The following is a 21,198-nucleotide window of genomic DNA, read 5'->3' as shown; positions in this document are numbered from 1 at the left end:
CCCCCCCACCCGCCCCCCATGCCGGCTGGCGGGAGTTGGGACACGTGCCCGAGTAACTGGGGGAGGGAGGAGGAACCTGGTGGCCTAAGAAGGCTGCATGGATCTCGACTCTGGCTGGATGTTCGAATATACCACCACGGTAATGGAGAACTTCCCCAGCGTGGATGAGGGGTAAGGCGCTAGAGGATCTGCAAGTTTGGCCCGACTGCAGACACACAGCTTTCCCGGACCTCTTTTTTTTTTTTTTTTTTAATATATATTCAGGTGCTTATTTACTCTGCCAGCTTCGGGTGCAAGGGGAAGGTCTCGCCTCGTCCGCAGAGACCTTCGGCAGAGAGATCTGGGCGGGTGCCTGCCTCGTGACCTGCGGTCTGTGCTGCCGGCGCCGGGAGGAAGAGGTGGCCCTCGGGGGCAGCGGGCGGCGAGAGCTGCCACCCGGGCCTGGGAAGTGGGGGAAGGGAGAGCCGGCACATCTCAGTGGAAAAATTAGAAGGCAAATCCTAGATTTTTAAAAGGTTGTAATGAGAGAGATTCTGCCAAGAGGATCTTTGCTCTTGAACTTAGGAGACTGATTCATTTCTGACGGTTTATGTGTACACTGGCGGGAAGATGTAAGGGACCCAAGGCCCGGAGTGTTTTTACCCTTTGTGTGTGTGTGTGTGGCCTGTGTGTGTTTTTGCCCTTTGTGTGTGTGTGTGTGTGTGTGTGTGTGTGTGTGTGTGTGTGGGGCCCGGAGTGTTTTTACCCTTTGTGTGTGTGTGTGTGTGTGTGTGTGTGTGTGTGTGTGGGGCCCGGAGTGTTTTTACCCTTTGTGTGTGTGTGTGTGTGTGTGTGTGTGTGTGTGCAGCCATCACTCTGATGTTGGGTGGCACAGGCCTGCATCTCATGCACATCACTTTCCTCTCATTTCTTATAACCTCTATTCAGGAAGAATTGAAAAAAGGTACTTTTCTTCAGAAAGATATGAAAGTAAATCTATACGGGCTGACTGGAGCCTCTAAATAGTGATTTGTGAAATTCCCTAAATTAATTTAAGAGGTTTGTCAGAAAAATGAATCTGTGTTTAGGTAGCAACCATTTCAGGACTTTTGTTTCCTTGCTTACTGGGCCTTCTGTGTATCTAAATGATCTTAAACAAATCACCTAACAACAATAAACTTAAGTGGAGAGAGAAAAGCTATACATTTGTATATTAGTTTAACAAGAAGAGGTGCAGCCTTTCTTCTTCTGAGTCTGCTCAAAATGCAGGACCTGTTTGAATCTCATTTAAGGTCATCTATTTGTGGAGGCACTGGCACGACATTGCATCTTTCTTTTCTCTTTAGCATCCACTAGGAAACTGTAAATGCAATCTGTAAATGCAAAATAATCTCCTCACAATTTAATTCTTACAGACTGGAAAAAAATTTTTTTTAGGAAAAAAATAGCTATAGAATGAAAATATTATTACACAGTTGTCTCCAAATTCAGATACTTAATCCAATTCAGAGCCTTACTACTTCTTACTTTACATATACAGTTACTAAACTAGGTTTTGTTACTTAGTCCACTGCAGACTAGAAGTAAAAGCAAGACTAGAAGCAGTGGCACAGTTTGAAACAGATCCAGTGGCCTCACATGTGACAGAGTCTGGCATAATAAGTAAACAGCAAACTAAAATCATAGACATTATAATAGATTACTACAATTATGAGTGATAATTATGAAGCAAAGACTTGTTTATGGTCTGTGACCTCCCTGTTCAAGAAAGCGGGGTACTGTATTTTGCATATGGTAAATTGCCATGGAATTATTAAATTTATTTCAATAAATTTTGCTATTTCAGTTATCTAGAAACACATCTGATTATTTGATAGCACATATCAATTTAGTGTTACTGTAACAGAATGTTTTCCAGCAGGCTTCAATTATATATTTTTTGGCTTTTTTTGGAGGGTTTCATTTTAGATAGTTGGGAATAAACTGATTCAGAAACTGATATTCTCCAAATGTAACCCCCTGAAGGGAAAATATTTTCAGTATCTGTCCACCTTCCTAGAAGCTTCCAAGGTACACTAAAGGATTCAGAGTGATAGTTTTGCAGACTTTGCTGTTTTACTGTCACTATGTATTAAGTACACATTGTATGTCCAGTACACTGTGAAACATTTTATGTGAGATAAAGTAGGACTAGTTCCTATCTTGCAGCAATGATAATAACCCTTAGTAGTAAAACTTCTATTTATAACTGGCCTTTATTCTTTTTGACCAAGCTTAAATATGCGTTAATACCAAGCCCAAACTTAGTTTACATAGTTACATGTAAATACTTTATAAGGGAAACAGTATTTAGCCAGTAAATGAATGGTAAAACAAAATGGTTATTTGTAGTTTAGTTCAAAATTGCAACAGTAACATTTTGAATATGATTCCCATTTGGGTTTCATATGTGTATATATGTATAATGTTTTGATTCTTTTCTTGCAGTGCACAATGGCAACTCTTAAGGAAAAACTCATTATACCAGTTGCTGAAGAAGAAGCAACAGTCCCAAACAATAAGATCACTGTAGTGGGTGTTGGACAAGTTGGTATGGCATGTGCTGTCAGCATTCTGGGAAAGGTACATTTCAAGAACACTACGCATGATAGTCATTTTCAGCGTATGTACAGAGTTTCTGTGGGCACTTTGAGATTTTATTTTATCTTTAAAAGTTTCCACTCGAACAATGTGAAGTAACTTGTAGGCATTACCACATTCCATCTTTATGAAAGTATGTATCTCCTAAGATAATTACAGTCTCCCTATGTAATCATAATGTAGTTACTACACTTAGAAAATTTAACATTTATACAATACTATTTAATATACAGAATTAACATTTGGAATTCTCCATATTGTCAAAATTCTGCAGTTTACAGCTATTTTCACCCCAATCCAAGATCAGTTAGTCTATATACTGGTCAGTCTCTTCATTCTTCTTTAATCTGAAACTGTTACTCAGCCTTTCTTTGTTTCTCATGCCATTGACATTTTTGTAGAGTACTCTTCAATTTTGTAGCATGTTTCTCAATTTCTGTTTATCTGATGTTTCCTTATAATTAGGTTCAGGTTAAATTTTTTGGGTGGAGTTAGTACTATGTGCATGATGTTATAACCTTTGTGCAGTCCATCAGGAGGCACCTGATGTTTAACTTGTCTCAGTACTGGTGGTGCTGAATTTAAGTCCCTGGTTAAAGTGGTGACCACAAGACTTCTCCCCTGCAAAGGTCCCTTTACCTTCTTTAATGAATAGGTAACCTGTAAAGTGGCTTTTTGAGGTTGTGGGAATATCCTATTGTTGTGTCCCTCAAACTTTTATCCAGTAGTTTTATTTTGAAATGATTTTCAAACTTAACAAAATTTGTAAGAATAGTAAACAAATTAAAATATCCACAAACACTCAGTCAAGTTTACCAATTCTTAACATTTTGTTCTTCATTCCCTCAACAGATAGAGATATCCATGTTCTATCAATATCTATCTATCATCTATCTAGCTATCCATTTTTTTTTCCTGAACTACTTGAGAATAAATAGTGACATGCATCTTCTAAGCCCTTCAGAGAACATTTTGTTAGAATAGAACATATTTCTTACATAATCAGTGCAAGTATCTTGAGATTTAATACCGATGCTGTGTACTAATATCACCTTCCACTTCTCAAGACTGTGATTTTTTCTGTATACCTCCATAGACTTTTGGTTTACCATATGTATCCCTTATAGATCAAGCCATAATTAAGTTTTCTTTAATTCCCAAGGACTTTTGAGGAAAGAAGCCCTTGTCTTAGTTATTTCACTGAATTGAGTCCTTGTTCTTTCTGATGACTGCTTTCACTACAGGGTGGCTCCCTCAACCCCCACCCCGAAAAATGCTGCCCTGACTTCAGGAAAACACACTGTCTCTTTGTATCATATGCGAAGGCTGCCTGAATAACCCCTAACCAGCCTATTTCTGTTTGCAGAGTTTAAATTCTAAAGCAACAAATTCTGAATCTTTAGTGATAATAGCTACCAAAGAAATAAACCAAAATATGTAGTGCACACCAATGAAAATGTTATTCTTTTGCAAACTTTCCAGTAGTTTCACAGTATACTATACTATACACATACATAAACTCCCACGAAGCCTCACAGTTCCCTCTTTGAGTATACTACCCCAGGAGAGCACCATCCACACAGTGGCAGCAGCACCATCCAGTGCAATGTGGTGGTGCCATCTCTGACTTCATCTCTTCTATTTGCCCTCTTTCTCCCACACGACAAGCTCCTTTCTGCTTACATCTGTTTATTTGCTTTTCCTTTCATCTGGAAAGGTCTTCCCTAGACCACAGAGTTGACCTTCCTGCCTTCCTGCCACTCAAGTTTTACTGCAAGTGTCATGCTTTGCAGGCAGGCCTTTCCTGGCTTCCCAATATAAAGCAAACTCCCTTCCCAGGAACTTTAACATCACCCTGCCTCATACTCGTTACAGTGCTTCCACCATCAAATATCATCTTAATTTAATTTTGTTTAATTTCTTTTCCTTTCCTGATACATTCCATGAGAGCAGAGACTTTACTGAATTTGTTCATGACTGTATACCTGACTAGTAGAATGATGCTGGGCACTCGTGTTAAATTAATGAGTACTCCTGCTATTACTCATGAACTGCACTTATATTTTATCAAACTTTGGTCATATTATTTGCTTTTTTTATGGCTTCTAGTACCAAACTACTTTTGCCCCACTACCGGTCTTAGGCTGTGCATTTTAGCCACCAAGAAGAGGATCTGAATGTTGAACTTATCATGTTGTCAGCGTCATGCTGAGCTTCAAGGCAAGATTATCATAAACCTTTACCTTCTAAGTCTAGCTGTCTTTGGTTTGAGAGCATCCTTTCTTCAGTGAACTATATCCATGTTCTTATGGTACAGACACAGTATAACAAGTCTCTTAGGAGGAGCAATGTAATGATAGACACAATGTAATTTTTTTTCAGTGCAGGACTTGGCATAAAGTAGGACATAATTAAAATTTGGTCTTTGTATAAGGGTAGACAGATTAATGGAACAGACTAAAAGCCCCGAAACAGATCCCAATTGTATGTAATAATAAAGTAGAAGTGTTGTTTTAGAGAGAAAAAAAAAATGTTGAATAAATGGTATTTATCCATTTAGTCCATTTAGAAAAAATTCATGCTAAGTACTTTAATATAAAAAATGTTGCCATCAAACATTAAGGCACTGGTGGTAGTAATTTATTACCTAAGACAGATAAGAGGCAGAGTATATGTCTGTGTCTGGTCCACACAGGACTTTAGATTAAAAGCTATTTTTCAGTACTTTGGGAGGCTGAGGTGAGAGGATTGCCTGAGCCCATGGGTTCGAGACCAACCTGGGCAATTTGGCAAGACCTCATCTCTACAATAAATCAAAAAATTAGCCGGACGTGGTAGTATGCCTGGCTACTTGTAAGGCTGAAGTGGAAGGATCGCCTGAGCCAGCAGGTCAATGCTGGGGTGGCCGTGAGTGTGCCACTGCACCTGGGGTGATGGAGTTAGGCTCCACCTAAAAAAAAAAAGGCCACTTTTGTGATGTTAGCAAGGTTTCAACAGTGATATTCTTAGCTTTTAACTTATACTGCTCTGTAATAAGGTTACTGCTTGTGCAGTTAACCTAAACCTAGTTGTTTCAAACAATTTTAAATATACTTGCAGTTTAAGTGAAATACATATATGGTAAATTCATAGCTTATAACATATGTGAATACAGAGGGAGATTTATTTAATCCAAACACTGCATCAGTACTTAGTCACACATCTTCTATTTGTGTGCCTTGACTCTTGGTGGATATTCAGTCGTGCAGATACAGCTAAATTCAGCACTATAGTCTTTTTTGTGTGTGTTGAATTTCTTCCTTCCTTGTCAGCTGAGTATGCACCTCTCAGGCAATTCTCTACACCCACTGAAACAAAGAGACAGGATCTGAGATCCTGTGACATCCTTTTCTACTTTAGCACTAAGTTGATTTGCCCTGTTTACTTCAACAGCACACATGTGATGTTACTAAAATAAGAATGATATTCTAGTATTCAGTACCTTGACAGAACATTATGGCTATTATTAAGTTATATATTGTATTAATTTAGAACTTAAAAAACAAATGAGAATTTCTTGTGATCTTCTCAGAAGCTACAAAGAACAAAAGTGTTTGGTATGTTTTAAATACCAATGCCAGTATTTGATATACATGGAAATAAAATATTTTCTAAGTATTTCCTTTCCTGTTCACAGAATGATCATTTTCAAAGTTTGCAAGTAATTCAGTTGCTGAGAACTAAGAACACATTCGGTCACCAGGATGCTTTAGTCTTAAGAAAACCTCATTAACAAGCCCACTGTTACTCACTTCGTGAAGCTAGCCAACCATTCAGATTTTAGCAAGAGGGGATCCTGCTCATTTTCTTTGTTCTCCTATGGAGAGCAGGACCTGCCCTATCTAGCACGCTAAAGTAGGTCAAGTTTTTTTATTGACTGTCTCACCTCTCTCTGCTTCTCCCTATGCTGTCTTGAGCCATCTGGGCTACACTACCTTATCCTTTAGAGTAGCGGTCCCCAACCTTTTTGGCATCAGGGACCAGTTTTGTGAAAGACACATTTTACACCTAAGGGGAGAAGGGATAATCCTTAGGCATTCGATTCTCATAAGGAGCACTACAATCTAGATCCCGCCTAGATCCCTCTCATGTGCAGTTCACAATAGGATTGTCCCCCCTATGAGAATGTAATGCTGCTTCTGATCTGACAGAAATAGAGCTCTGCCCTCCACACACGCACATATACTTCCCCCACCCCCTGCTGTGTGGTCAGTTTCCTAATAGTCCATGGACTGGTACCAGTCCCCACCCAGGGGTTGGGAACCCCTACTTTAGAGTGGTGCTTCCCGAACCCCAGTTACCTACCTTTTTTCCCACATTAACTCTTCCCCTCTTCACTTTTGTAGCCAATCACATTACTATTCTTAGAAGAGGTACAGTCAACCCCTGAACAACACAGGTTTGAATTGTGCGGGTTCACTTACACATGGATTTTTTTCAACCAAACACCGATGGAAAATACAGTATTTGTGGGATGTGAAACCCACTAATAGGAAGGACCTAAACCTATATATAGGAAGAACCTTTCACATCCCACAGATACGTCCTGCAAATCCCTTTTTATATACTCGAATATGCATGGATTTTGGTACACATGGGCATCTGGAACCAATCTCCCAAGTATACTTAGAGATTAATGCATTCACATTTTTAAGTGGACTCCAGTATTGATATAGACTATTAACCTGATTAAAACAGTTAAGACAAGTAGTCTGGTGATCTTTCAATAAGAGGGATTGTTGCTTTTAAATAGTTTGTAAATTATGAGCTTCCATAAGATAATGGAATTTCAAAGCTGAAGGGTTATTTAGATGCATCTAGATTGACCACCACCATCTCCCCTGCCTTATTTTTATAAGAAGACAGGATCAAGTACTTACTGAGAACATACATGATTATTGAAAGAATTTTTTTTTTTTTTACTTTTCTCCTCCCACTGTTCATGTAGAGATTCAGAGAACATATAAAATTATGGTGCTAGATCAAGTTTCAATCGTATATTTATTGATTTAGAGTTTATTTTGGATGAGAGGACAGTAAATAACAATTGGAATAGAAAGAAAAATAATCTGATACTAGGCAAGTTTCACAGGCAAATGTTTGGATTGACTGTGTGGAAAAATCTACCAGTTCTGAACGTGTCTGTCCAGAGACTCTCCTTTCTTTCCCCACCAAGACATTTGAGTTGATCAGACCCAATCTGAGGATTCCAAACTTTGAGTCCTACTCTAAAGTAAACTCATGCTCTTGGTGATTGAAACCAAACCTGCCCTCTCAGAACCACTCCAAATGGGATATCCACAGGGATAGACCCGTTGTCCAAGGTTGTTTCTGGGTCTGCGTGTATCTCGTTTTCATCATCCATTCCCCCCTTAATGTAGACTTGCAGGTCCTGAGTCTACGGTTGAATTAAGCTGATTTCATAAGGAATCTTTACGTCTACATTTTTTGAAAGCATAGCTTTGTGTTATGTGAATTGAATTCTAGTTGAGTACCTAACTCTACAGGAAAATTTTTCAGGTTTTTAGACATTTGATGCATGGCCATTTAAAAACTCCCTTTGCATTGGTTTGTGAGCTGAGGCATCCTAGTGTGGCTTAGGGTACAAAGCTTATTTTTGTGTTTATAGTCTCTGGCTGATGAACTTGCTCTTGTGGATGTTTTGGAAGACAAACTTAAAGGAGAAATGATGGATCTGCAGCATGGGAGCTTGTTTCTTCAGACACCTAAGATTGTGGCAGATAAAGGTAATATTTCATGTTTAAAGTGATCTAAGTTTTTTTTCTAATGACCAAAAAATACCTTTGGAATGCATCTTATGGCATAATGGACTTATTATTATTATTTTTTTGAGTTGGAGTCTCATTCTGTCACCCAGACTGGAGTGCAGTGGCTGCTCCTGGCTACCACAGCCTCCACCTGCTGGACTCCGGCGATCCTTATGCCTCAGCCTTCCAAGTAGCTGGAACTACAGGCGCACACTACCACGCCCGGCTAATTTTTTGATTTATTGTAGAGATGAGGTCTCCCCAAGTTGCCCAGGCGGGTCTTGAACCCACGGGCTCAGGCAATTCACTCACCTCAGCCTCCCAAAGCACGGGATTACAGGCTGAGCCATCGAGCCTGACTGAATGAACTTATTTTTAATTAGGAAAAGTTGAAGTTTTGATCCAGTTATTTTAGTAACTGTTAATAAAATGTTTATAATCAAGCTTAGTAGTTTCAAATTACTACAAAATTTTCACAATTTCACAATTGTAAAATTTTTTCCCTTTTCTTTTATTTTATAAAAAACTCTTCTTACACTTTCCCTACTGTATACTACTTTTTCATTTCTAGTATATTAATTTTATATTTACTTGTTAATAGTCATTAAAAATGAGTTTGCTAGCCATAAATGGCCATTGTTATGTCACTAAGAGGAAAGAACAAATTGTGATTTATAACACCGTTTGGTTGGTTATATCATCTTTCTCCTATAGGCCAATTTTCCTTTTTTTTTCTTTTGAGTCAGAGTCTCACTTTATTTCTCAGGCTGGAGTGCAGTGGTATGCTCATGGCCACTGTAACCTCGACCTGCTGGCCTCAGCCTTCCAAGTAACTGGAACTACAGGCACACACCACCATGCCTGGCTAATTTTTGATTTATTGTAGATACAAGATCTCACCAAGTTGCCCTGGCTGGTCTCAAACCTCTGAACTCAGGCAATCCTCTCATTTCAGCCTCCCAAAGTGCTGGGATTACAGGCTTGAGCCACCACACAAGGCTAGGCCAATTTTCCTTGGTCAATTCCTGGAAACCCACACTCTAGATATTCTACTAAAATGTGCACAGAGCACACTGACATTTTCACACTGGAAGTATGTGATCATGTAATCCACTCTCCACATTGCCATATTAATTATGTTTATTCCTAAAACAGGTGCTTTTTAAAAATAAAAATTTGAATACATTCCTTTTTTTTTTTTTTAAGTTTTATTGTCTTTGCTTGTATTCTAAAACCTATAGTGTGGCTTACACAGTTCTTCCCAATTTAGACACAACCTGCATTTCTACATGTCATAACATTCTCCTCTCCTCCTTTATTCTCAGCTATAAAATTAGTCTTCCTGTCCTGGTGAATCTAGTGTTGACAGTTTCTTCTTTTCTTCTGAGTCTACTTCAGCCTCAAATATCATTTTCATTAACCCTTTCCCATATACTTTCTACACATTTAATATATAACGTTTTAGGTATTGTATCATAATGTCTTATTTATATGTATCTGAGAACAGGATTGTTTTATACACAAAAATTTGTATAAGGTAATTTGAGTGCCTTGAAAAAACTGAGTAATAGCTATTATTTATTAAATTGGTAACACTCTGGAGACTGTGAAGTGTTTTGCATGTATTATCTCAACGTGCTTCATCTTCACAGCCTTATGGTATGTAGGTGCTGTAATGACCTCCAATTTACGGGAGAGAAACCTGACAAATTAAGACCCATCAAAAGTCACATTGCCACACAGTCTAATTATGTAAATAATCCATAGCTTTTGAGTCTACTGACCACAGCAAATCATAATATCTGTTTATCTTGTAAAAGGACACATTTTCTTGAGGAAAAATAAAATATTCTCTAGAGAAATTAACAATGCTAAAAAGTGAATAAGTTTTTTAAAATTTTGAGTATTAGAAGTCTAAATTTTAGTTGCCAGCCAAAAACAAACACTTAAATGTCTTCCTTCCTTTCATAGATTTAATTAACATTATAATCCAAAAGTACTTAAAACTGATTTTTGTTGTTCAAAGTCTGTCTATTAAAGACTCACTATTATGGTTCATTTGATTACTAGCAATCCATTAAATATGTTTGCTAGAAACATAATTTAGAGTCATCTTTATTTCCTCGGTTCACTTTCTGAGTCAATTTTATATTTGGATTACTTCAGTGTAGCTTAAGGGAGAAAAAAGTGATTCAGCAGTATTGAACTTCAAAGCTTTGTAATACAGAAAACTTAATTCTTATATAAGTTCTAGAACCTTATGTATGGTTAAGTTTCTAGAGCATACCGTATAGAATATGTTTCAATGAAGAATTATAAAGTATCTGGTTTTGCCTTTCTTTTTTAAGATTACTCCGTGACTGCCAATTCTAAGATTGTGGTGGTAACTGCAGGAGTCCGTCAGCAAGAGGGGGAGAGTCGTCTCAATCTGGTGCAGAGAAATGTTAATGTCTTCAAATTCATTATTCCTCAGATTGTCAAGTATAGTCCTGATTGCATCATAATTGTGGTTTCCAACCCAGGTATTATCATAATACTTTAAGTTTCAGTTTTGTTAAGGTCAATGTTTTGAGATTTTTATTATTGTTGTTTTGAACTTGAAATCTGTCCCAGTATTCATTTACTGAAGCAAATTCACATCTTCTGTTATTGGCCATAAACAAGTGGTGTTTGCAAAACAAATGGCACTGTCCCCAGCCAAATGTTCGAAAATGTGAGAGGAGTTTTATGTAAAGCAATTCGTGTTTTTGCTTTACCGGGGTTTATTGTAGATTCTAAAGACTTTTTAAAAGCTTCTAAAGATTATCCTAGGATGCAGAATGAAATATCTGTATGTGGTTTTAATTTGTAAGAAACATTTTAGCATATTTGACCTTCTGTTTCTTGGAAGCTTTTAGAATTGAATTAGATTGAATTTGAAAAAAGAGTTTAAAAAAACCATGAATCGTTCTGTTTTAAAGGTAGATATAGACTGTACTGTTGGACAAATACATGCTAACACCAAACATTGTGACTAAAAAAATTACTTTCCTTGCTAAATTAACTTCTGCAGGATAAAAATTAAAACTTCTGACTAGAGTGCTATTTTTGTAGCCTTATCAGTTAAAATTCATTCTATTTCACACTGCTTTTGTCTATTATTTGCCACTAAGCTTGCTGCATGTTGTTGAGTGTAGTAGACATAGTGGTAAAGTGATAATACCGGTTATCGCTGACACTTCATACAGAGAAAGATTGTGAAGAAGTGCCAGGGAATTCTTGCAGGGTCTTGAGTATTGAGAGTTGGGAGACAAAATACACAGAGCTTATTTCAATTTCATTTACTTTTTGCAGATCTAGATTGGGATTTATTAAGTAAATTAGTTTTACACATAAAACTCATAAATATAGTATATGTGCAGGATAGATGTGGAGCAGAAATGGCAAACAGCTAGAACACGTTCAGCTGCTGCATCCTGTGCTCATGCAAGCACACTAACTGATGCTCATGCAGCTTTCTAGGTCTATCTTCATAGTCTGATTCTCCAGGGAATCACTCCACTGAATCAAAGTTGGCCAGAAGAATTAGCTAGTCCAGAATGTGCTTAAAATATCACAGCCAGGCAACCCCCTTGGGTCGCCTCCCACTCTGGGAGCTTTTCTGTCTTCTTTTTTTTTTTTTGAGTTGGAGTCTCACTCGGTCGCCCAGACTGGAGTGCAGTGGCCACTCCCAGCCACTGCAGCCTTGCCTGCTGGGCTCTGGCAATCCTTCCGCCTCAGCCTTCCAACTAGCTGGAATTACAGGCATGCGCTACCATGCCCGGCTGATTTTTTGATTTATTGCAAAGATGAGGTCTCGCTGCCCAGGCGGATCTCAAACCTGCTGACTCAGGCAATTCACTCACCTTGGCCTCCCAAAGGTGTGGGATTACAGGCTGAGCCACCAAGCCCGGCTTCTGTCTTCTCAATAAACCTGCTATAAATAAATAAATAAAATAAAATATCTCAGCCAGTATCTATAGATAAGTATGGGGGTGAAGACTACAACTTAGCCTGTAAGTGCTGTGATCCTATCTGGACCAGCAAAAATTGTACCTCTGTACTTTTAAGGTTATACCGCACTGGAGCAAAGGTTCTATCATAGATGTTCTTTTGTTAACTAGAAAATTTTAGTACTATGTTTTATCATAGTATTTTTTACTAAATAATATCTCATTCCCAGGAAAAAAAATACAGTATTTATTTACTAGCCAGTGGCCTTTGGTTTATGATGAAAGCATAATCACGGAATGTTAAGAGTTAGCAGAAATGTGAATGACAATCTGATTCAACCTTTTTTCTCTTTCTTTCAATTTAAAGTAAGTAATGTACAACGTTCTTATATATTCTTATTTTAAGTAGTAATACAAATATAAAAGCAAAGTATTACATATTTTATGTTTTGCAATCTCTCCTCAAATATGGCTTAAAGGTTAGTATTTGTCTTTCTCCTGTTATCCCTAACTATGAAAAGTTAAGCTATTTACATGTTTCTGGCCACATCTCATTTGGAGAATGGGAAAGTGGGTTAGGAGAAGCCAGGGCACCTTGAAGTCAGTTTTGATTTACTTACATATATTATTTCTAAAATTTTTAGTGGACATTCTTACATATGTTACCTGGAAACTAAGTGGATTACCCAAGCATCGTGTGATTGGAAGTGGGTGTAATCTGGATTCTGCTAGATTTCGCTACCTTATGGCTGAAAAACTCAGCATTCATCCCAGCAGCTGCCATGGATGGATTTTGGGAGAACATGGCGACTCAAGTGGTAAAAAAAAAAATAGAAAATATTTACTGTGTACCTATGATGCTGGTTTTACCATTCTGAATTTTTTGTTTTATTTTAAATTTTATTTTTTTTATTTTTTATTTTTTTTGAGTTGGAGTCTCACTCTGTCACCCAGACTGGAGTGCAGTGGCTGCTCCCGGCCACCGCAGCCTCGACCTGCTGGGCTCCGGCGATCCTTCCGCCTCAGCCTTCCAAGTAGCTGGAATTGCAGGCATGCGCTACCACGCCCAGCTGATTTTTTGATTTATTGTAGAGATGAGGTCTCGCTGCCCAGGCGGGTCTTGAACCCGCGGGCTAAGGCAATCCACTTACCTCAGCATTCCAAAGGCGCGGAATTACAGCCTGAGCCACCGAGCCCGGCTTAAATTTTATTTTCATAAACTTTGATGTACTCCAGAAAAGTTGCAAATATAGTAGTTAATTTTTATGTTCTATTCTCATTTGCTTTACCATTTTTTCTCTCTCATCTTTATTCTGGTCCATTAAGCATAAATCATCATCTACCCTTTCTCTTTAAGGCTTTTAGTCCTTTTATTTCCAAAAAATAATTATTTTCTTTTTCATAACCACAGTACACTTATCAAAATTAAGAACTATTACATTGATAAATATGATCTTATCCAGAGTTCATACTCATATGTTCCCAGCCGTTTCAATAATGATCTCTAAGGCTTTTTTCCTAATTCTGAATCCATTCTGGGATCACACATTACTTCTCATTCTGTCTTAGTCTTCTTATTCTGGAATATTTCCTCAGTCATGATCTTGACATTTTTGAGAAGTCAGGCAAGTTGTTTTGTAGAATGCTCACGAATTTAGTTTTGTCTGATTATTTACTCATGAAACGTAGGCCAAGCTTATGAACTTTTGGCACAAATACCACAGAAGTGACATGGCATCATAACCAAAGGTATACAATGTCAAGGTGTCCCATGATTGGTGGCATTAACTGTTTACTCTGAGAATGTTGTATTTACTAAGTTAATCAATGTGAAATTACTATTTTCTTGTAATTAATAAGTAATATTATTTGATACTGACTAGGTAAATAATTTTTTGCCTGCTAAGTTTAGCATCTGTTAGTGATTTTTGGTTGAATAAATTATTACCATGACAGTTGTCAAACATATCTTAATTTCATTATTTATTCTATATTTATTGTATTCTACTGTAAGACAGTTTTTCTTTCTCCCCCTTTATTATTTATGTATTCACTCATTTATGTATATCACTATGGACCCAGATTTTTATCTTATGCCACAAATATTCTGTCACTATCATTTGTAATGTTCAAATTGTCCCAGATTTGGCAACTGTCAAACTTAGCTCTTGGGTCTGTTTTTTACTTGTCATCATGTTTTGAACCCACTCTTTCTTTCTTGCACAATACGTTATATCAGCTTCATTTTGAACTTTCCCTTTCCTTTAGCACTAGAATCATCTGTTTCTACAGTGAGCTCTGTTTCCTTTTAGTGAGAAATAGTAATTAGAAGCCAAGATCGGGTATACTTGTACTCATGTGATTGGTGTGCCTTTCAGTGAATGGAACTATTATATAATTGAGTTTATTGAGGAAGGAGTAAATTGGATAACAAACATTTAAATAACTCATGTCTACTCTTCTATAATGTAAAATAATTCTTCAAATGAAATCTTATGTTTAATAAGTTATTAATCATAACTTAAATATTTTCTTTAGGAATTTAAATAAAAGTATTGTTGGGCAAATTAATGATTCTAAAAAAGGCAACATGAAAATCACATTACGCTTCTTTCTTTTTAGTGCTTTGTTTTGAAAAAGCCAAAAACCATTTAGTTTAAGTGCTTTACTTGAAATCAGTATTTCTTCTCTCACAGAAATGAATAGTTATGTTCCAAATAATGATATGTAAAACCATTTTTTATTCTATTTTATAAATCTAAACCTATTTGTTAAACCACAATATATTGAATAGGGTCATGGTAAAAAATTGTAATAATAAAATAGATAATCAAGTAATAAAACAAGTAGTTCAGAACATTTTAATATTAATAAAAATGATAAATAATACTTATTTCACTAAATTCATTTCTGCTATATTTACAAAATTATTTTTCTCTCTCCAAGGTAAAAGTATAAATTATTCTTTTAATTCAGTGGTAATTTGAAATATGATTCTAGTAAAGAGTTTACTTTGGTGTTATACAAATTTGTTCTCACAATTATTGCATAACTTACTTGGTGCCTTTTCATAATATAATGCTGATTTATTTTTCTGTCACATTGTACACGTTATTCAAAAATTATTTAATCCAAAGACTTATCTAAATTTTTTCTTGATCAAATGGTAATAATCTATGTCTCCCCCTTGATCAGATTAATTTGAGCATGGAAAATTTTTAGCCAACCAATTCCATGATTTTAGGCTCTGTTTTGCCATCTTAGACAATATGGCAACTGGCAAGTTCATAGCTTCTCGGAACCTGTTTCCTCATTTATAAAATATGGAGAATTATGCTACCTATGTTCCACATAAAAAGTACTTAGTTCAATGTTTGGTGTACAGTAAAAGTTTGATAAATGCTTCTTGTTATAATTATACAATTTCTAGATGCATAGATTGGAAATGATATTACATGTCCATTAGTTTAAGTCTTGAGTTTTAGTGAGGAAAAAAATCAAGGCAAAGTAGATGAGGTGACTTGATGAAGATCCTTTAGCTAGTTAGTGACATCGTGACAACTGGAATCATGTCATCTGACTCCTGTCCAACGTTCTGTTCTCTTCTGGCTATGCCATTTCCCCCCAAAGCACCTTTTTATATTTCCATATTTATCTATATTGTCTACATGAACTGAAAAATATTAACTCATCTAATAAAAATAATTATGCAGATTTCATAGTTTTCATCAAAGACTATGAAAATATCTAATTAACCTGACTTCGCAGAAGCTATGGTCTAAAAGGGGATCTTATTTGGTCATTAGTACCTTGCCCTTCATAGCTGTTTTAGCCATACTAAACTTTACCCCACACCCTTGCTCATATTTCTAGAGTCTATAATGTTCTTCTCCACTGGTCCAAAAGGAAAACAAAACTTAGGTTTCAAGGTACAGTTCAAAGGCCTGTTTTTGTAACCCTTTCTGACACTCTTTTCCCCTAAATTTAGTAGTCTCTTATTTATCATGTTGATTGCACTTTCATAAATGTATTGTATTTGAGTATCATACTATATTTGTCATATTTTTATTTTATTTTTTATTTTTTGCTTCACTCTAGAATAAAGGGACTTATTATTAGAAAAATAAGCAAAAGGAAAGTTAAAAATTTCTCAAATTAAAAGTTTAGGATATCCGAAGCTGGAATTCCTTGTGACTTCACAGCCTACAGAGAGGCAGATACTTTTGTATTATCTGTAACTATGTCTGTTTTGCACCAAATTGTTAAAAGTTAAAATGTCAGATGTGTTGGTATTTGAAGGCAAATGTCAGGCTTCTGGGGGAACTATACTGGAATTAATTGTCATTAAAGCTTTTTCAGTTGGTATGTAGTAACTTGCATCACAGGTAAAATCTGAACTAAGAGAAGAAATTTTTTAAAAAAATTAAGTCAGAAATATCTAGAATGCTTGTCCTTGTTTTACAGTGGCTGTGTGGAGTGGAGTGAACGTGGCAGGTGTTTCTCTCCAGGAATTGAATCCAGAAATGGGAACAGAAAATGATAGTGAAAATTGGAAGGAAGTGCATAAGATGGTGGTTGAGAGGTAAGTGCAAAGGAACTTAATTTTAGATTATTAATTTCATCTTTACTTAGGTACAGTTATAACGAATTTCATAACTGTCTGCTCAGATAAACACTTAATGTAGTAATTATGCAGCTGTTGTATTTTGAAATCATTGAGACTGATTTAGACTGGTCAAACTTGTTATGCCCGTTTCCCTAGGGAAAGTAAATATTTTCTCTCAAGGGAAAGTCTACTGTAGAGGTAACAAGAGGAAAACAAATAAGGTTGATTTATCTGAAAGGTAAACTTAGATACTATTGGTCTCCTAATTGCCTAAAATAAACACTTGCTGATAATTACTAACAATGTCTAAGGTGTTCTTTATTTACTGTTCCTCACTCAAGTAAAGATGTCTCCCCACCATATATATATATATGAAAGAGAAAAAGTGATGACAATATCTTGACTGACAATTTCCTGAACACAAGTTGTACATCTTAAAACCCACAAAAGCATTGGTACTTGAGAAGTAGCAATATGTGTGTGTGTGTGTGTGTGTGTGTGTGTGTGTGTATTTTTTTATCTTTTTTTGAAGCTGTCTTTTTTTGTTACCACCCACATTCTCTTTCTATGAACTTCATGATTATCATAATATAAGATGCCATTTTGTACTAAAGACTATGGGCTTGGATTCAAATTATGGCACTGACATGTACTAGCTATATAGTCTTAGGAAGTCATTTAACCTTTAAGATGAATCTCAGTTTTCTCCTCTGCAAAGTCACATAGAAACAGACTTATTGTTAAAATTTAGTAAAAGCACACACACATGCACTCACATATCATTGATAAACATTCAGCAAGTGTTATTATTAGTTGCAGAGAATTTTTGTAACAAGACAAACTGATGTTCCAAATATGGAACCGCTTGGTTTAGTTCAAGTTTAATAATTTGATTTTTTTTCAGGAATTTGATCTGTATGTCGAGAAAAAGAATCTTTCAGAAGTTGAAAGGGTCTTTAGAATCTCAATGAACATAATCTCTTTGTTTTACAAATGAGAAAGTTAGGGCTTGCCAGGTAATATACTTGCCCAGTGTCTTCTAGTCAGGGGTAGATTTATTAAATTTGAATTTCCTGATACTCACTTAAAGCTTCTTCTGCTACTTCTCAAGTACCAATGCTTTTGTGGGTTTTGAGATGTACTATTTGTGCTCAGGAAATTACCAGGCAAGATATTGTCATCACTTTTTCTCTTTTGTTAATTGATCATAATAGTTTAGGTAACAGTGACAAGTGGGACCTCATATTTAAGATATATTTTGTACTTTTACTTTCATTGTTTTCTAACTTCATTAAAATATTTGAAACTATGAATGTTACATTGGTTAGAACAATGTACATTTTTACCACTGTGACTTCACAAATACTCACTTTTACGATAAGCTCTTTATAGTTGTCAAAACATTTATGTAGTGCCTACTATGTGATGCTTATAGTTTTAAGCATTTTACATATATATTAACTAATTTAACACTCATAACACACTTATGAAATAGATTAAAAGTGTATCACCATCTTAAAGAAGATGACACTGAGAAAGAAAGGTTAGATAGTTTGCTCAAAAGTATAGCTAGTAAAAAAATGAACAGTAATCAAACTCAGGGAGTAATCAAACTGGTTTCAGTAACTGTTGAGTCTAATTTCAGTGATCTCTTATGGTTTTTTTAAGTGCTTATGAAGTCATCAAACTAAAGGGATATACCAACTGGGCTATTGGATTAAGTGTAGCTGATCTAATTGAATCTATGTTGAAAAATCTATCCAGGATCCATCCAGTCTCAACAATGGTGAAGGTAAGACAGACTACTACAAAAGACAAAATTTCTACTATGATAATCTATAAGTAGATTAATTTAAAGAAGGACCAAGATAATATAATAACTCACAGTAACTTCTGTTATCACAAAAGTTTTACGTCAACTTGCTTTTTTTCCAGTAGAAATCCAGGACAACAAGAGCACAAAACTTATGAAAACTAAGACACTAAATGCATATTTATAATTCTTCCTCATATAGTGTGGCAATGTGAATATTGACTCAGACTAACTCAGCACATTCTTAAAGTATATAATCATTTGAATACAGATAATAGAGTATCATGTAAAGTTCTACTAAACTATAGATTGCCTTTCATGTAGCACTTGGTACCTTCACAAATTTAGTTTAATTTAAAAGCTGTGGAGCAAACAAACAAAACAGTTACATAGAAATTGATTTTTTTTTTAATCAAAACAAAAACTGTACTAAATACTGTAAGAAAACTGACTCATTTTTTATATGTCAGTGTCAGGGATTAAAGAAAGTAAAGGAAGAATGCAGTAGATTTAAAGAAATATGCAGAAGACATAAATATAGAAGTATTTTGGGGTAAAACATAGTGTCAAGTGTTTTAAAATATTGTAGAAAAGTTTTAAAAAGCAAATGTGGTAAAAATTGGGTAATTATCATTAGCTAGGTGTGGTAGCATGCTCCTGTAGTTCCAGCTACTTGAAAGGCTGAGGCCAGAAGGATCACCAGAGCCCAGCAGATTGACACTGGGGTGGCCTTGAGTGTGCCGCTGCACTCCATCCTGGGTGACAGAGTGAGACTCCAATTCAAAAAATAATAATAATAATGGGGGTAATTACTGAATCTTAGAATGCATATATAAGAATTTGTTTGTTTTATTTACTTTTTGTATGTTCAAAAATTTCCAAAATTAAAAGTTTTAAAAATTATATTAAAGTAACTTATTTAATGTAACTGAATAATTTGATTAGTTATATTGTTAAGTTGACCCTGTGAATGAATTACCTATACAAACTGGCAAAGTGTTTTAGAAATTATATTACTTTTTAGCAGGCCTACAGTGTTCCAGGAAACTTGCTTTCTAAGGATCTCTACTATTACTCGGGACCTTGTAGGTTTGGTACCACCTGAAATTCCTTTCTTAACTAAACATCTTCAAGAAATGTAAGGTAGCCAGGCTCGGTGGCTCAGCCTGTAATCCCGCGCCTTTGGGAGGCTGAGGTGAGTGGATTGCCTGAGCCCGCGGGTTCAAGACCCGCCCGGGCAACTTGGCGAGACCTTATCTCTACAATAAATCAAAATTAGCCGGGTGTGGTAGCGCGCACCTGTAGTTCCAGGTACTCGGAAGGCTGAGGCGGAAGGATCGCTGGAGCCCAGCAGGTCGAGGCTGCGGTGGCCGGGAGTGGCCACTGCACTTCAGTCTGGGTGACAGAGTGAGACTCCAATTCAAAAAAAAAAAAAAGAAATATAAGATTTCATGTAAAGTACTCTAGTAAGAATCACAGTTGAAAGCAATTTAATTTGATGACTCATACATCAAATTTTTCTAAAGTATATCTAAGAGTGAAGTTTAATAAAATATGAATTTAATAAAGTTGAATAAAATACTACTTTCTTAGAAATATCTAGTTTTATCATAGTTTATGTTTGTATAGCATATATATAAAACCTAATTCAAAACCTTAAGTATTGGGGAATTATGGACCTGTAAATTAGTTTAGAGAATGAATTTGTACATATCAAATTTTCTACAATTCTTTCTGTTCTGACTAGGCCTTCTGATTGTTCTTGGTTGTGGTTTCATGTCTTAATTGCAGTGCTTTTGTTCTGGCAGGGTATGTATGGCATTGAGAATGAAGTCTTCCTGAGCCTTCCCTGTATCCTCAATGCTCGGGGATTAACAAGTGTTATTAACCAGAAGCTAAAGGATGATGAGGTTGCTCAGCTCAAGAAAAGTGCAGATACACTGTGGGACATCCAGAAGGACCTAAAAGACCTGTGACTATGTAGCTCGAAGTTGTAGAAATTTAAAGATTACAATATGATTAACTCTAAGCCTTCAGTTTTCATCCATGTATGTGGATCACAGTTGCTTTTCTCTTCCTTAATATGTGAATTTGGGCTTATAGAATCAAAGCTCATGCTTGGTTTAATGCTTGAAATATATGAGCCCTTGAACAAATAAAATTAACTTTAGTAGTGTGTTTCTTTGTCTGGGATTCCTTTTTTTTTAATGGTTTTTGAAAGTTTTTGATCAGTCTTTCAAATAATTCTTCCCACACATCATAAATAGCCCACAATTCCAGCACCATTTATACTTCATCTTCTATATGCCTTCTCCAAGGCAGGACAAAAAGTTTGTTACATGTGCCATGATTAGGTTGTTGTCTTTGTTTTCCTGAGAATAC

At 36.1% G+C, this 21,198-nt stretch overlaps 1 protein-coding gene across 4 annotated transcripts in view; it reads left to right on the top strand.

Moving 5' to 3' along the window:
• LDHB (lactate dehydrogenase B) overlaps positions 1-20,994 on the top strand; it is a 21,570-nt gene extending 576 nt beyond the window's left edge. The window contains exons 2-8 of one of the 4 annotated variants that reach the window (XM_008065834.1): positions 2,467-2,601; positions 8,288-8,405; positions 10,775-10,948; positions 13,042-13,215; positions 16,862-16,979; positions 18,672-18,795; positions 20,625-20,994. In XM_008065834.1, coding sequence (XP_008064025.1) covers positions 2,473-2,601; positions 8,288-8,405; positions 10,775-10,948; positions 13,042-13,215; positions 16,862-16,979; positions 18,672-18,795; positions 20,625-20,792 — 1,005 coding nt within the window. In that variant the 5' untranslated portion in view covers positions 2,467-2,472 and the 3' untranslated portion in view covers positions 20,793-20,994. Of the gene's footprint in view, positions 1-2,466; positions 2,602-8,287; positions 8,406-10,774; positions 10,949-13,041; positions 13,216-16,861; positions 16,984-18,671; positions 18,796-20,624 lie in introns of those variants that run through there. The other 3 variants (XM_021716422.1, XM_021716423.1, XM_021716424.1) reach the window with 3 other exon arrangements.
• Positions 20,995-21,198: the final 204 nt, after the last annotated feature.

Source organism: Carlito syrichta, unplaced genomic scaffold (genome assembly GCF_000164805.1).
Source record: "Carlito syrichta isolate Samal-C Ts95f unplaced genomic scaffold, Tarsius_syrichta-2.0.1 Scaffold308809, whole genome shotgun sequence".
Lineage (NCBI taxonomy): Eukaryota > Metazoa > Chordata > Mammalia > Primates > Tarsiidae > Carlito > Carlito syrichta.
The sequence above is the reverse complement of the archived record's forward strand: the minus strand, read 5'-3'. Positions and strand labels throughout refer to the sequence as shown.